This window comes from Embiotoca jacksoni, unplaced genomic scaffold (genome assembly GCF_022577435.1).
Source record: "Embiotoca jacksoni isolate LCO1_2020_lvr unplaced genomic scaffold, fEmbJac1.0.p SCAF_12, whole genome shotgun sequence".
In the NCBI taxonomy this organism is placed as follows: Eukaryota; Metazoa; Chordata; class Actinopteri; family Embiotocidae; genus Embiotoca; species Embiotoca jacksoni.
In genome coordinates, this window is record NW_027185252.1 from 11,316,467 (window position 1) to 11,333,852 (window position 17,386).

Genomic DNA, 17,386 nt, shown 5'->3' on the forward strand with positions numbered 1-17,386 from the left:
GTTTCTCAATTTATTTACTTCAAATTCATTATGTCATGACTTGTCAATATAAAATTACAAACAGATTTTGTAATAGAGGATTTGCATTTTAAATGTGTAGTTGAACCCATTATTGACAAAAAAAAAAAAAGGAGGGTCAAAAAACACAAGTTTGGAGCATTTTGAATTTATTATGGTTGTTTTTTTTCTGACGAAACTACACAAAGATTTGAAAAATGATGAAATCGTTGTCAGGCAGCTGTCATTCTCTGGACTGAAGCTTTGAGGCTTACTGTGTGTCACCCACCATGAAGCTTACTTAAACTCTCTGCCTTGTGGTGAGTGTTTAATATTCAACTTCAGTTATATACTGTTACTGCTGGTCGATTATTCAAACACTCCTAAAGCCAGTGTTGAGATATTGAGCTTCTTCACTTGCCCAACTTTTTCATTAACTCGGCTTTTTCTTGCTTTGAAAGAGACATTACATAAATGAAAAAAACTTAAACTCCCAAAGGAATGCAAAAAGGTCATCGTCATACACAAGCATATGGGATGGTACTGCAGAAATTTGTTCAGATAATTCTTCTTAGTTTACATTATGTGCAATGAAATCATTGACTAGGCAGGAACAAGCACTCAGGCTCTGTAACAGATCTCATTCATATATTATAAAGTTAAATAGCAACTTTAAAATCTACATATAAATTAAACAACAAATGTGCATACTTTCTCTTGAGTAAAACAATGTTAGCGTAACAGAAACATTTGTTGTGGCATTTTTACATTAGCATTTACATTTTAGGAAAATATTCCACAACACATAACAATCACTTTGAGCCAGTTGGTGTTTGTCTGCATGTTGTACCATAGTCTCTTTTGTACAATGACATCGGCAGCTATTATTCAAAATATAGTTAAATTCAAATAAAATTATTCAACAAATTAAATTAATTAGTGTCACATTTATCTCCTATCTGGTTAGCTAGCTGTTATTACCTTATGTAATTACTATACCCTCAATAATCTACATACCACAGTCATAAGTATTTTTAATATAGATATTTGTCAGTGTCAATTTGACTTTGACATTTTTCTGCAACAACAAATTTGATTCAAATTAATAAACACATGAACATGCACAAAGGTATACAAAAATATTTCCATGTAGGGCTTTGGCCCTTGTGAGAATTTTTATTTTTGGCTTTGTTGTTTGTTGGGCAGAATTTCCCTCTCACTCCGTTTAATGTGAGAGTGACAGTTCAAAGGGAGCCTGAGAAGTCTGCTGGTCTGATCATCATTGTGGTGGACTTCAGTGAATAGCCCGAGCCCTTCCAGTAGTACCATTTGATTCCATTGAAGCGATTGGAGTTTTGGCCTTCTTGGTAATATATCCCATTTAGATTGGACGGACCGCAGGCATCAAACCACCAACCTGTAACATTAAAACATTGAATGTGATGTTGTTAAAGAGAATAAAGCCGGGTTCTCTCTACCGTTATAACACTTAGGTGCAGCACCAACATGTTTTTTCACAGCACCTAAACGTGACGATAAGCTTTGTTTTACTAATTTAGTGATTATTATTTATGTGTATTTTTTAAATAAATCGTGTAATCATTGGTCTGAAATTGTGTGAAAATGCATCGTTTTTTGAGAACTAACTGCTCACTACCCACCGCCACAAAAACAGGAGGGTGAGTGCTGTCTTTTTTGCATTAAGATACTTATTTTAAGTAGTTCCTTGGGCAAATTTTATACATTCAGCTGTGACCTATATATCAAATTGTTCCATGACCACAGGGCAAAGCTATGAATTAAAATCACATTACTACAAAATGTAAAGCTGCTTTTCATCCAAATCATAATTTTTTTTTCTATATTATATATGGAGGATTTCTGTTCATTTATACACATTACAAACTGATTGAGTTATCTTTTTTTAAATTATTATTATTTGATACACGGTAACAATTAAATGCAATTTAATATGACCCTTCCAATATAGCCCTTCGTAGAGATTATTGTTGAAGCTAAATCAGAGAGGAGTTAATTCAGCTTTGTGATAATAGAGTTTAAAAGCACTCAGCTCTGCATCGATTTAACGTTACACTCCTGTAACATCATCAGACTCAGAAAAAAGACTGATGATTAGAAGTGAGGCAGCAGAGTCAAAGATGTGCTCTTTTATTCCCTGTATTCTTCTTCTTTGTCAAGACCCACAATGCAAATCGACCACCGGCAGTTCAGTTAGATTTGTGTGTTATGACACTTGTGGCTATGTAGCCTCAAGCAGAGAGGAAGAGCCCGACACAGAACTTTATTCTTCCTCCACACCTGCAGATATTTTTCCCTTCACCACTTGTTTTCTTTTGTCCCTCCTGATGCTGCTTCAAGTGACATCTTTTGAGGCAATTTATCTCCATCCGGTGCCATAGACAACTTCCATATACAACTTTTTTTTTCACATTGGCATCAGTGCTCCGCAACACCTGTAAAGAGACTGACGTGTGAAATTGGTGGAGTTCCTCATTACAGTTGGAGTTAGTCCTTTCGTCGTTTTGACGCGCGTTATGTTGAGAAATGTATCTATTTATTTTTCAACCCCCGTTTACAAACAATATTCATTACGTTCATTCAAATTTTTGTTGATTTGAAATAGGCAGTTTCGTATTAGTAAGGACAGAACCTGCTTGACTCTTTTCTCTGGCCCTGTGCCGCTTGGTCACGATCGTGTATAATGTGTCTACGGAGTCCCCTGAGAGAGACCCCTCGTGGGAAAAAAGGGGTAGGGCTTGAGTTTTCATGCTTTCCTGCTCACTTGGCAGACCCCAATACAGAGGGAGACAAACTTCTGGCAACAGAGTCACTTTCAGGGAAATGAAGGAGGACCTTTTAACTGCACGAGGAGAGAGGGAAAAGCTCTGTTCCCAGGCTATTAATGTCAGCCATTGTAGGGGCTGAATTCCCCAATGAGTTGATCAGTGATTAAGGCTGAGCTAATTGTGCTCTTTGACATGGCCACAAAAGTATGGCAGGCATTGGAATGCCCTCGAAGATTTTTGGGGGCAAGTGCCAAGAGTTGTGTGGGTGGGAATGTGTTCCACAACAATCGGCCATCACAAATAAACACAGTTATTGTATTATCCTGATGAGCAAAATTATTTAAAAGCACAAGTTATAATGTGTTTCTTACCGCCTGTTGTCAGCTGTGAACACTTGCAAACACATTTGTCGTTGTCTGCATCCTTTGTACTGAAATCGCTTCCTGGCTGCCCGATGCTGCTTATTTTGCCTGCTGTTCCACTGTAGCCTTTAAGGTGTATCCTGTAGAATGGAAAAGGAAAAATGAAGGAAGAGAAGGAGGAAGTCTGTGATTGCTGTTCCTCAAAAGGCAACCGTCACTCAGTCCATTGGCCATAGCTTTTACTGGTGCTGGATCTAAAATAGGTTTTGTCACTGATAACAGTATGATCTGTTTCCACCGTCTTTCTTCACTTCTTCAGTTCATTTTTGTTCATTTCTGCCGATGTTGAATGAATTTAACAGGCATGCTTTCATGCTATTTTTTTTTATTTTTTTTAATCTTATGGCAATTGATTTGCGTAATGCCATTTTGTTTTTCGTTATTTGGCACTGTTGAGCCAACATTTGTAAGACCACATTCGTCATAGTTAAGTCAACTGAAGACCTGAATGGAACTGTGTTGAATTCGGCCATTTCAAGGTCTGTTTGTCAAATTCAAAGGAAGTATCCTTTGCACTCCTGAAATCAGGCTTGGTTCGGAAACAAAAATACTTCTGATGTTTGTGTTATTGCCAAGAGCCGATGACTGAATGACAGAAAACCAAGACATTTGATGTATTTCCTTTTTTCAAATACTGACCGGTTTTATTACATTTTCTTTGGGCTGATGCCAGTACGTCAGTATCAGGAAGTATTGAGTCTTATACTGCAAGAACTACCATCCAGAGGAATTTTATAATGTTTCTTGCTTTTAAATAGTAGTGGTTTGTCTCAAAGTAGTTTTCCAAAGGTAAATAATACAGGCCAGGGAAACTCTGTGCATCTGTCAGAGAAAATCATAGAAGACTGTAGAATGAACTTTCTTCTGCATGAGTGAAAATAATTAACAACCAGAGTCAATTAAGTGGGAAAATCATCACAAGTACTGTCAGTGTTACTGTTAATGCGGCAGGGAATCCACAATAGAGAAATAGCTTGATAATCCGACTGAAGATCTGGTTGCAGATACTGTTGAATGATAAAACATTACAGCCGGCCTTTGGAAGATGTGCTTGCATGAAAGAGAATACATTACGCTTTCTCTAAAGATGGTGCTTCAAAGAGTTAAAGACTATGCTTTGTCTGAGGCCACTTGCTTTTGAATGTTGTTTGACACAGTCATTTATTTCTTCTTAATAATTTAAAGCTTTTAGTTTTGATGCCATGCTTCAATTACGTTCCTTAGTAGACTCTCGTAAAAGAGAAACATAATTAGCTGATGAGTTTTTCTTTTTGTCCTTAATAATTTGACAGCTACACAAGTTTAGAATTTTTTTTGCTGGAAGAACAAAAATTCAACAAAGTGCTCTGTACTTGCCACTTAGCCTAGTATCTGACACATGTATTACTAAGGGACCATTTCTTTCTGAGGATGTCAGTACAACGTACTTGTAATTTTGTGCTTCACTGCCGAGAGAAAACTCATCATATTTTGAGAATCCAGAGTTTCCTTCCCAGTCGCTCAGCTGGATCCTCAGTTTGTAGGACTGTTGATGTGTCAGTCTCGAGACAAATTCATTTCCTAACCAGAATTCAGCCAGCGGCTCTCCGAAACCCTGAAAAGACACGAAAGAAATGGGATTAAACCTCGTGGAACCGCTGCCGAAGGACCGTGGTGATTACGTTTTCTTTCAACAAAAGAACAGACCAACAGAGGACACCGTGACCTGCACGTTTCTTGGCTGAGACATTGAGTCTTACTGTCTCCTGGAACTAAAATATTTAATCAGAAATACACAAAATACTGACAGCAGTCAACAAAACAGTCAGAAATATTAACACTAACAGTGAGATGTTAATTAAAAAAAAGTTGCACTGTGATAGTAAATGACATGGATGCTTTCATTTGTAGTGACCGCTTGAAGGTCCTTGAGATGCGACTCTGAGACTCTCTTGTCATTGTGTTGGCTCATTTATGTCCTTCTTGGCGTTGGCAATGCTAGACTTTAGTTTTGGGAATCATGTAGATCCTTTTATGATGGTATATTATAAGCAAAGTTTTATAATATGCACTGACATAATAACAAATACGCTGTGTTTGAAGCTGGGACTTGCTTGATGGCAAATAGCAAAAATGATTGTGGGGACCCTATGGCATTATTTTCATAAATAGCAGAAGTTGAAGTTGGTGTATGTGTGTGTGTGTGTGCGTGCGTGCGTGCGTGCGTGCGTGCGTGCGTGCGTGCGTGTGTGTGTGTGTGTGTGTGTGTGACCCTGTGTCATTTGGATCACATTAAGGACTTGCCTCAGAGTGACAGTGCAGAATCACCAGGTCCTTAAAGTCTTGTATATGGCCCAAAACAAATCTGGCCACTGTTATGTGCATTGAAGACAGTCACCTAGGTTATATTTTTTGAAGGGAAGAATTTGCTCTTGATAGCGTTTACCTTTTTGTACTCTTGCCACGTTCGGTGAAAGTCAACACGGCCGTCAAAGCGTTTTTGTAGCACTGTCCATCCACCTCCTTCTGTCTCCATGTCACAGAAAGCCTTTAAACACAAGAAAAAAAAAAGATGCTGCCAAGATTAGAAATTTTAAAAATGATGCTCTGTAAAGAACTCGTGCACATTTATATCTTGACAACGCCGTTTTATTTGAATTGAATTAAAACGAATGTTGTGTTGCGGAGAAAGCATCACTAGTGAAGTCCAAGTTGCTGAAAAGTATCTAAGGAGATCACAGTTTTTGTTCAAGCATGCACATCATTAATAGAAGTCTGAGAACATGTTAATTGAACTAGCCCGCCCTCAAACACAATACTTTTTTGTGTGCGTAAGTGAGAGTGTTTGAGTGCATGTCATGATTTAGGTGTTCACTCACACACATGCAGGCAGAGTGGTTCTGAATAATAGAATAAAACAACCCATCTCATTAACCACCGGGTTATTGGTGATCTGAGTGCCCTGCACACTTAGACAGATGAAAACGATTAAACAGGCTTACTTTACCTTTACCTCCATCGTATTGTTGGGTAATGTGAGAGTGTAAACGCCGCTGCCGGTGTTTCCGGACTTGTAGACAGCAGCACAGTCCATATATGTTGTAGGAGTGTCCTGCATCATGACAGTTTTGGTCTCTGCAGAAATTTAAAAAAAAAAAAAAAAAAATCATCCTTTTTTTTTAATTGGACAGTACAGTTATACTGCATTTCTTTGGTACAGTAGTTTCACATCTTGTGATAATAATAAAGGTTATAAAGGCCGTCAGTAAGGATGGTCCCTGCTCATTCAAGTATGTCAGCGCCACCGTACACTACAGCCCCTTTTCCACTTCCAGTCTTTGCTCTACTTTACTGGACTCTACTTCTTTTGGTTTTCCATCGGCCAAATGTGACAAAAGGTGACATAAAAACACTGCAGACCACTGATTGGTCAGAGAATTGTTGCAATCACTGTATGCTTGACTTGGCCTCTTCTCAAACAAAATGTGTCCCTTCGCTTGGACAAACCCTCCACTTTTTTGGTGTGTATCCTCTTGACAATGATTTTTACATCAGTTTCACGCATCGTCACTATAGTAACAACAAAGAGAGGGTTCTACCTATATAAATATTAGAAAACAAAATTCTGAAAAATACCTGGCATCAAAAGTGAGTAGAGTTGAGTCCGTAGCCAAAAAACTGAAAATCTGATGTAAAACTCTAGTTCTTAAAATAAAAACACTGATACTACTCTCATATCTGTCCACGAAATATAAGGCTATAACCAGAATTTTGTTAGCTGACGCTACTTAACAACTGGAAACAGTATGACGTAGCAAAAGTTAAAACAATCCATCCACTAGGAACTGGAGAGAGCCGGGCTACCTGCTTCCCCCTGTTCCCAGTATTTGTACTAAACATGGCTAACCAGCTACTGGATCTAGCTTCATACTTAACAGACAGATATTACGATGGTATTCTTCTCATTTAACTAATGGCCAGAATAACAAACCATTTCTTTTAAACAGTGTTCGACAACCAGCGATACTCAGTGGCTCCAGCTTTCTCCGCCTACAGGTCAGGACTGTGGTTGTACCGGCAGCTCCCCGAGTGAACGTGTACGTGAATGTGTGAGGGGTACTTAAAAGACTTCATCGAAAGCTGTACGGGAATCGGGTTACGATGACCTGAGGTGCTGACTCACCTCGAGCAGCGCTGGCAGAGATGGTGTAAATGAGGTTGTTCACAGTGTCAAGCAGCTCCTGCTGCTGATGCTGCAGGACGGTGTTGTTGGTGGAGACTTTGAGCAGCTGCTGCTCCAGCTCTCCTATGACGGCTGTCTGCCTCAGTATGAGAGTCTGGAGCTGCTCCTTTTCTTCTCGGAGCATCTTCAGCTCCACCTGCCTCTGCCCCTCCAAATCCTCCACTTTCTTCTCCAGAAAACTGAGGAGAAGCATGCGATAAGCTTTGTCTTTCCTCTAGCCAAACACTGTATTGTGAGAAAATGATCTTTTTTTTTTTTTTTTTTTCAACTTTGATTGATGTTCTCACCTGTTTCTGTCATTCAGTTTGTTGATGTCATTTGTTTGAACAATTAGTTGTTTTTCCAGCTTGTTGGTTGACAAGGAATTTTCAAGAAGTTTACGCTCGAGTCGAGTTGCGTGATGAATTACCTGAAACCAAAAGAACAACATAGAGCCGTTCATTTAATGTGTGTCCCCCAGAAATATCTTTTAACAGGTCATCCATCAAGACATCCTGTAGACATTACAATGCTCCAGATTATGATCTAAATGTCTTGTAATATCTTTATATCAAATGGTTCATATTACTCTCAGGAAGGGTAAGAATGACATTTGTGTCCCCACACAACAATTGAAATGAGGATGTATCCCAATGAAACGCTGCTCTACTATAGATGGAATATTTAAAATCTGAATTATTCAGTTGCGTCAAACATTCTCACATTGTGCTGCCTTTTGTTTGATAGAATTGATAAATAGCAGGATAACTTGCAGCAATTCAGAGATTACGTATAATACCGTATTGAAAAACAGCTGTAAACGTGTAATTAAGATCCTAAATGTCCTAAAATATGGAAAAATATGAAAATGTGTCGGGTCAAAAGCTAGTTGAGACAATTAGCTCTGTATTGCGATAGTTGATCAAGTTCAACACGAGTTCATTTTGCTCTCGTAGAGTGAACAAACAGCCTTCTGCAAAATGGAAAAACATGACGGGAAAGAACAATCAAATTCCAATACAGCAGACATACCTGAACAAGGGAGAACTTTGGGAATCCATGTATTTTCACAGACCAACGTATTGAACTAAACTCTGAGGTTGGGGACCTTGCCACTAATTTCCCAGTTCGGAGGAACTGAACTCAGCAAAAAGCAGGTTGTTTACATGGATCGTAGCTATGTGTCTCCAATGGAGCTGTTGATGTCTTTGAACAGACGGATGTCTGATTGTGACAAACTGATAGACCCTTTCTCTGGGAATACGAGTGTGCTAATAACAGGAAATGCTGTACAGTCGGCTCACATAAGGTCATTGACGTGTAGCCACAATAATAAACTGACGCCGTCATGCCCGTTTTTCCGTCCGCTTATTTTTTTAACACTCTGAAGCTACAGTATTTATTGCAGTGTATCACAGAGCGCACTCGGGCATGAATCTTTGAATGCACAGAACAGGAAGGTGGAACAATCACATCTGCTGTGCTTTTGTGGCGTTAGGAAAAAACAGAATGTGCAGCCTCACCTGTGCCTCCACGTTGGTGAGCTTCCTTGTTTGCTCGGCCGTTTGACTCAGCAGGTTCGTCCCAATTTCAATCATCGTGGCTGTGTGGTTGTGCACGGCGGTCTGTTGGATTTGGACCATGTCCTGCTTCATGCTGTCCTGTATGTACGTCTCCAGCTGCAACACAAAAGAATGACAATTAGTGTGAGGCCGGTTTTAAGAGTGGTTGATTACTATCATTAGGTTTTGCTTTGCATGCACAACCCCAGGTGTGACATCCACGCAGGAGTTCAGACTGACAGCTGATTTCTACGAAACAACTACGTTACGCTGCTGTCGCGGCTCGGTTTCTCTCTGCGGTGGGTGAGAGAGAAACAAACCAGTGACTAAATCTGTTCCACTCAAACTAAAACACCTTTTAACATCACATAGAAAAAAATGGTATATTTTATTTTTGTATTGTATTTTATCCACATCACATAAGGAATGCACTGTCTTCCCAAAATATCCACAGTGATGTTTAAAAATAAATCTTTGATAACCATATATTTGTAATGCTAAATTAAGATGAAATAAAATAAATTAAAAAAAGTAATAATAATTATAACAACTTCCTGATGGTACTGTACCACAGTGAACTGATGCAGCACAGTTGTTCCATTTTTAACCCTCCTGTTGTCCTCGGGTCAAAATGACCCGCAGCTGTGTTCAACCAAGTTCTACTTTATTTTCATATTTTTTGGGGATCATTGGTGACAAGGAGGCTGTGAGGGTTTCTTTAAAGAATGATGACCAATGAGCCCAAAAAAATATAAAAATATAGAAATAAAATAGAACTTGGTTGAACACAGCTGCAGGTCATTTTGACCCGAGGACAACAGGAGGGTTAAGGAGAGCAAGAGGGGATAGAAATGAACAGAATTGGATCATGACGAGGTCCTTTTAATGTTTACATAATGCAGTAAGTTGTATAATATTTACAAAGTCTCTTTGAATTGAAATGTGAAAGTCATCAAATGTTTTTTCTTTGCAAATTAATTACAAACTATACTAATGAACTGTCTCGAATTAATGTAAAACACTGTGGAGTTCTGATGGAAACCTGCACAAAATCAAACCTTAATCATCGTTGCAACATTTGTTCTTATGTACCTTACAGTATTGCCAGATTTAGACCAAGACTAATCATTAAGTTATTTCCTGCATGGTGTTCCTGAGTGGCAATCAGGTCACCCGACTCGTAAACAGGATGGAAGTGTTGAGTGAGGAGTTACATCCTTCATGACAGCAACTGGAAACCAGCGTCACTGAATGTCTTTGTCATCTGCCCAAAGTTTTCCTACGTTATTTACTCATCAGTCAGTAGTGCAACCGCAAACAGACGTGTTTAGTATTCTTGTTACTTACGGCAAATACAACCAACAGCTGCAATCAGTGCTGATTTTGTTTGTCCTCAATCTCAGGGCGTCCAGGTTGTTTATGTTCTTGGGTACACGGTGATGTGTGGAAGGTTGTCATTTGAATTGTTGGCAGGATGTTTCTGTGACAGTCAATGATCTAATCAGTTGTTTACTCGGCGTGCCTCCAAGCGTCAGCAAGGAAAGACCGAGTTCCTCATTCACATGAGTGTGACAGTTTTTTTTTCTCTCAGCTGGTGCAGCGTGATTCCTAACTTCTAAGTGTAAGTGACTATTCTCTGATTATTTTGAATAAATAAATAAAAGTTGGATCTTTTTGGAGTCTTAAAATGCAGAAAAGGTTTTCTTTTTGTAGATATTGTAAATAGGTTTCGGCAGTTTGAAGAGGTTTAACCTTTGACAGTCTGAATATAGAGCATATATACTCTAAGCTCTTCTATCCATCCACTGATTCATCCGTCCATCAATCCAATAAAAGGTTTATAACCTGAGTCGGGCACCTCTGTGATCAAGTATAGTTACACGTCATCCATTCACACATCAATCAACGAACATGTCAGTCTCAGTCGCCAGCTTAATTCTCTTCAGTGTATTTTGGAGCGGAAACGTTTCACATATCTGGCTGGGTACATTTTACCCTGTGCATCTTTTAATCAAAAGTAAAAAAAAATATATAATTTGAACACTCCTATACAAGAATTAAAGTCGCACACAAGCAGCAAGTTTACAGCCACTGCAGCAGACCAACCTGTCTTAATATATTTACTTTTCAGCTGTAGGAAAATGTGGCTTTCTTATTTTATTTTTAATGACATAAATTATAGGACACCCACACTTCTCTACCACAACTTGCCACTATGTACTGTCACACAGTGTTTGGTTCTCAATGATAATGGCCAAAGCACCGTTGCCTAACAGGGTTTTCGCAGGTTTGCGGAGGGTTTAGGTGCTGTGGTAGCAGTGAGGGGTGGTAGGCACTTATTTGACTCAAAAGCTATGCATTTTCACATTAATTTGCACTATTATCATTACAATATTTATTTAGAAAGGCACTGTCTCTCTGCCATAAATAGTAATAATCATCAAAAATTGGTAAAACAAAGCTTATAGTGAAGCTATTGTGGCTCGGGTTCTGTGAAGAAATGCTTGGGTGCTGCACCTACATGCTACGAGGGCCGGGAATACCTGCCTAATGATGGCTTCTTTACAAACTCGGATGCCTCTCCCCTATTAACTGTGAGCTGGAGTAAGGTCTAGGTTTTTTATAATTAACAGTCAGCCTTATATTAGAGTGCTATCAGGCAGTGTGAGTATTCTTTATGGCAAAGTATGAATCCAATTTTAAGAAATAACTTTAATGTTGGGAAGATTAACCATTAATCTTGCCATTATACATACTAATATAAGATACAGGAATATGACATGTATGGCAGCTAATTAATAAAACATTTTAGCAGCATAGCACCAGCCCCACTCGTCTAGCACCTGCACAAGGTTTTTTGGATGTGCATACTTAATTCTTTAACCATCAGTCTTTGCACCTTAGCTGTGATCTCTTTATTTATTCAGGAGAAGGTACCAGTGTCTTCCTTTACACAGTCTGATGTGAAACAGATAAAGTATGCTGACACAAGTACAACTAAACCTTTAGTGACACATCAACACTGTTGGAGTGTAAGAGATGTGTAACTTGTCGGTACATTAGATGTGCTGCTGGACTTGGTAAAATGTTCCTTTGTATTGCGAGCAGGCTTTGATTTTTCGGTCTGTATGAGCGTAGCACCGTGAGCGCTCCTGTGAAACGGATCCGAATTTGTTTTATATAACGAGACAAGAATCGTGAGATCACGCTGAGAGCTCTTCTCGTCTTGTCTGGCTCATCTTGTGAGGTTCTGATCATGAATCACACTCTGAAAAGAGGGACGAAAGGGGGCAAGAAAAGAAGCAGTTCTCTTCTTTCACTAGGACAAGTAATGGCTCAGCAAACTGAAAGGAAAGTATGCATCCCGCGTGTGGACACCTGTGTTGAGCTGTGTTGAGTCTTTGTCAGTCATCAAACCCATTATGCTCCTTTCTACTGAATACAAGTGTCTCACAGACACTCGGCTCATTCAATGTGTTTGTTTCCACATTCGTTTAATCAAAAAAAGATTTTTAAAGAATGATTTTTATAAATATGTATATATTTTAAGAGGGTACTTCATATATATATATATGTATATGGTTACAACTCTGATGTAACTTTAGTTACATTTGCAAATAATTGTTCTTGATAAAAGTAAACTTTCCTCATTTAAAGGGATTCTATGTCCTGTATTGGTCAAACCTAACTTCAGCCCATCACATGAAATGGGAAGATTTCCCCCTGGTAATTTTCTGTTCCACCTGCAAAAGTATTTTCAATACTTTCTCATGGGTTTAGGGGGAAATCTTGCAGTTATCAATTTGATCAAGTTTCTGGTACAATGCGCACAAGTTGTTTTTCTTCAAAATCCCTCCTCTCCTGGAAGCGATAATCTCTCGTCTGACACCTCTGTGGAGGCTCATTCAGCTCATTTTTATCCTGTTACACATCATTGCAGTTTTTCTCCAAAAAAAAAACTAGACTTGGTTCTTTTTTCATTACTCTCATATCTCTGGGATAAAAACAGTCACGGTTATCACAGTGATATCATGGGTGTGACACAACTTTACCCTAAGCAGCCACTGTGTGTTGTTCTCCATGATGATCTCCAGTTGTTCCAGCCTCTGAGCCGCCTCGTTGTTGTCCGCGGCTCCATCCTTTTGAACTGGGTTGTTGTAGTTGTTGTTCTGCGTTTGGCAGTTTTCCTGCTCGGGCAGCAGAAAAGTGTAGCTGCATGGGCCGTTTTGGATCTGATATGGTCTCTTACCAACAGCACTGTATCCTGTTCCCACACCAAGGCAGAAGCTTAAAACTAGTAGGTCCACATTCAGCATCTTCATAGTAGTGCTGGAGTAATGTTAGCACAATTAGAATCTTATGGATTTTCTTGAATCTTCTTTCAATAATCGGATGTCTTTCCCCAACGACATCCAAGTGTAAACAGCTCTCTGGAGGTTTTGCAGATTGCCTTTATTACCTCTCAGTGGTAGGAGGAGAAAAAGTCATCCGGAATTGGAGGTAGTGTGTCCTTAGGTTACTGGTGCCAGACTGCATGTGCTTGCCTTTCATCAAGCCCCCGACCACTTGCTAAAGTGGTTTAAACTCTCTCACTGGGAGTTTAAACCACTCCCCCCTCACTGTGGTCAGTCACTGTGAAGAGCAGTGAAGTGGAGATTCCTTTCACTACGCACTCGCTAACCAACACACATGGAGCAGAGGCACAAACTACACATCTTCCACTATATCCTCTACAATACCCGCATGTTTTTTTTTCCTGCCGGAGTTGAACAGCTACTCAGGATGCAGCTGTCCACCTTCAGCACACTCTTTGATAGTAGCAGCGTCCATCCCATTCATTGAAAAATGTTTCCCAGCCTACGACAAACACACAAGCACCTTGAATGGGAGATAGCTTTCATTCAAATTATTTTTATGAACTCTTTCCTCCTGCCTTGTTCTTATTAGAAGCTTTATCTATATTAGAATACAACTTTGCAGAGACCTAATCTGCAGATTTTCCCTTTTTTGGACTTCATAATCTTCTTTTTTTTAAATTTATTTAACAAACTCATCATGTAACAACACATTCCAAAATTCCCTGCTCTTACTTTGGGTCTCAGGGTCCATAAAGTCTCACATTATCATGTACTGGTACAAACTAAAGTGGCCATTTGATGGCCTCTGACCACAAAACAGTCATGATGTTTTTATTTGCCTCTGCTTCAGGGCAGATTTCCGCCATTTCAGTTTAAATGACCTCAGCAGAGCTCATAAGTCACAAGTATAAAAAAGCATTATTTTCTCAAAGCCTTTCAGATTGGAAAAGTAATGTAAAAGAGAGAAGAAAAAAAAATTTCTGGTCAGAAAAATGTTAGATTTGTTAGAGATGTTGTTTTTTTTATAGAAATGTTGGCTCGTTAGACTTACTTTGTCCGTTTTTAAATACGTGTCCAAGTGGTGGGTGTTGTCTGGATCCTGGCCCATTCATTTCTACACGAGCCTGTAATTTTAAGTGTGATTCTGGGCGATTTATTAATGGCAGCATTGTCATTTTCAGTCGTGTTCTGTTGTTAAAGAGAATGGAATATTTCCAGACATCCTTTGCGAACAACTTGATCTGAAATGTGATTTTGTGGTTGATGCATTGATTTACTGTAAAAAAAAAAAAAAAAAAAATATTTTGAAAATGAATCATGGGAATCGAGATATTTTAACTGGAAAATTAGGAGGCTGGTTCCCAACAACGTATGATGATGCAGCCATATACAACCTTTATCTGTTCGAGTTTTATCCTGCAACAGAAATGTTGATGTGCGGAATCTTTTCAATCTAATTGCAGCATTAACTCATCCTGACAAAGTTTTTTTTTTTTTGCAGTCAGTAAAGCTTGAATGACATCAGGGAACCAACTGCAGGTGAACTTTGAAGGAAGAGCTATATATTGTCCACTGAATAGTAATTTTACTGTCAACTGCAGCATATTTCATTCTTTGACAGGAAAGCTCAGCCTCAGATTGGCCCTCCGCAGTAATATAGAAACCCAAAACAGAATTGTAGGAAGTAGGCTGATGTAATAGTTTCTGTATAAAGGAAATGCAACATATTTAAGGCACATTACCACAGAGGAAGGACTTGCCGTCATTCCAAAAACACGTACTTTTTCAGGTGTTCGGGCTGAATCACTCAAACAGTCGATTCAACTGCACCAGTCTTTGTATTTAAATTTACTTTACAGTTATTGAAAGCACAGGAGAGGGAAGAAACAGTGATTCAGTTAAACTAACTTCACTAACAGGAATCATTTGTTGAATTTGTCACGGAGCCACATCCTATGGATACCACACACAAGACAGCTTGCTCATGCTGTGAGCATATATGACGTCTTCTGAACTGTCAGGCACACGCTGTATTTTGTGTTACTGGGATGTGAATTTTCATTTATTCTTGCCTGATTGCTGGGCTGCACAATCTGTCTCTGCTGACTCGAAAAGAAACATTTCCCTGTACTGTGTGTCGGGAGAGATATTGATTAAGTTGTCAAAGTAAGGAGGTGGGATTTTCTATGTGCTGATCCAGTTTTAGTTTGAGAATTGCTGGATTGTGTTCTTCGCATGGACGAGCAGAAAGTGTCAGTGGGCGATTTGAGATAACACTACCTTTTTAAAATGAATGTACTACACATGTCAGTGTACTAATATGTAAGAGTACTAACAGAAGTACACTAACTGATTGAGTCTTATCAGTCAGACCGGTCCTTCCTGATTCGTCACGTCTCTGTCACGTGACCCTCCAGAGACAAACTCTGTCAGCCATGACTACTAGTGGTTAATTTAACATGGGGAGCACATTACTGGTGTTGCTGACCTTGTTGTCTCTGCTAGCAGCTGTGGTGCAATTAAATTGTGCATTTTATTATTCTGCCGCTGCGTTCGTAGAAAGGAGGCAGCTATTGTCCAGCAGCATCATCAGCATGTTAGTGTGGACTCAGATTAGTTCGAAAATGGTGCCAAAGTGCTCACGTGGTGGTCATTTACACAAATGTGACAAATCTCGACAGAAAGCTATTATTTAAAATTGATGAAGCCGCTTTTCCAGTCTTGCTCGTAGTGTTGTTGAAAGCGTGGGGCATTGTGTGATTAAAAGATAATTTTACTTTTCTGGCACTCTTTCCTGTTGCCCTTTTGTGTTGGACTGTTTTTCTCCCATAATAGACCTTACATATGGTCTTCAATCATTCCCTTTAGTGGGGGTTCATTTTAACCTGACACCGACTCCTGGATCCTCTGACACAGCTGCTGATTTCTTGACATAGAGGGAAAAACCTGTGTGAACATTGACAAAAGACTGAAACCTTTAAAGCTTATTTCCCGGCATTCGACTTAGAATAGAGCAGATTGTCCCCTTCAGTTTATTAACTGACCCCTGCTGGATACAGAGCAGGCCTGTAGTGACAGCTTAGAGCGTCACTCATCAAACCTTCAAAGAGGTTCACATTCTGCTGTCACAAAATTGACTTTTCACATTTACCAACGGTGTAGAAATGTTCTACTCATTCTAACAATCGGTGTTGCTGTTTAACTTAGCTTTCATGGTGCAGTCTTTCGGTCGTGGCTTTCAAGGATCTGAATTTCACAACCAAATTCTTGCACTCCTGTTGTACTGTAGGTCCTGCAGCCACCTTCGGTCTAGTTTCAGTACTTCGATGCTGAGACTGGCCTGTGGGTATTCAATTTGTGGCTTTAATGACTTTTAGATGAGGATCATCAGAGTTAAAGTGGATACCTTATTTATCTATAATACCCTGGAGGAGACAAATAGAGTTCTATGAATTGAATTTATTCATCAGTGACAACAAATTTATAAACATCAATATAATCCAAAATGTGCCAAATTCATGCAAAAGGGGAACCCTATGTTATGCAGACTGATTAAACTAATCTTCCTTATGGAGATTAAAGTTTTTATGTTTGTCAGAGAAAAGACCTTTTGACTCACACAAGATACATCCATGAAACAGGAGACATGATTTTCCATTTTATACCTTGATTCAGTAGCACTACAAGGCGCAGACATTGAAAGCTGAAAATAACCTTAAGAATGTCTAAGACAAATCTGAATTGATAGATTAGTAAACAATCAGCAGGATTTTCATGAATATTTCACCATAAATCACACAACAGGAACTCATGATTACTGTAATTTTGTCTCTACGCAACCATTGTGCATCCACAGGGGATATTTCACTTGTGTACTCGTCTCATGACAGTGTGGGCATATACAGTATATACTGTATATTGTATACTTGTGCGTTCAGGCAGCTGAGAATTAGGAAAGGTCCCTTTTGGGAACGGCCCAATTCCTTGTTGAGTGCATTCCCAAAAGAGCAACATGGCAGTCTCCAGAAAATTTGAACTA

General features: G+C 39.2%; 2 protein-coding genes across 2 annotated transcripts in view; one reads left to right on the forward strand and one right to left on the reverse strand.

Annotated features, from left to right (window-relative positions):
- Positions 1-17,386, forward strand: part of mcph1 (microcephalin 1) — a 29,037-nt gene that overhangs the window by 9,942 nt on the left and 1,709 nt on the right. The gene's annotated exons all lie outside the window — the stretch shown is intronic.
- On the reverse strand, positions 23-13,560 carry angpt2a (angiopoietin 2a). The gene is made up of 9 exons (XM_069144801.1): positions 13,042-13,560; positions 8,951-9,106; positions 7,736-7,857; positions 7,389-7,627; positions 6,213-6,340; positions 5,652-5,753; positions 4,654-4,820; positions 3,176-3,306; positions 23-1,414 (listed from the first exon to the last, which is right to left on the reverse strand). Exons 1-9 carry the CDS (start codon positions 13,309-13,311, stop codon positions 1,242-1,244), a joined length of 1,488 nt encoding a protein of 495 aa, XP_069000902.1. The 5' UTR covers positions 13,312-13,560; the 3' UTR covers positions 23-1,241.

What these genes read in the sequence shown, in the direction of transcription:
- angpt2a (XM_069144801.1), bottom strand. Translation starts at nt 13,311, where the DNA reads ATGAAGATGCTGAATGTGGACCTACTAGTTTTAAGCTTCTGCCTTGGT. An exon ending in AAACTGAATGACAGAAACAG is followed by an intron (nt 7,628 to 7,735) that starts GTGAGAACATCA and finishes GCTTCTCCTCAG; the next exon opens with TTTTCTGGAGAAGAAAGTGG. An exon ending in ACAATACGATGGAGGTAAAG is followed by an intron (nt 5,754 to 6,212) that starts GTAAAGTAAGCC and finishes TTGTGTTTAAAG; the next exon opens with GCTTTCTGTGACATGGAGAC.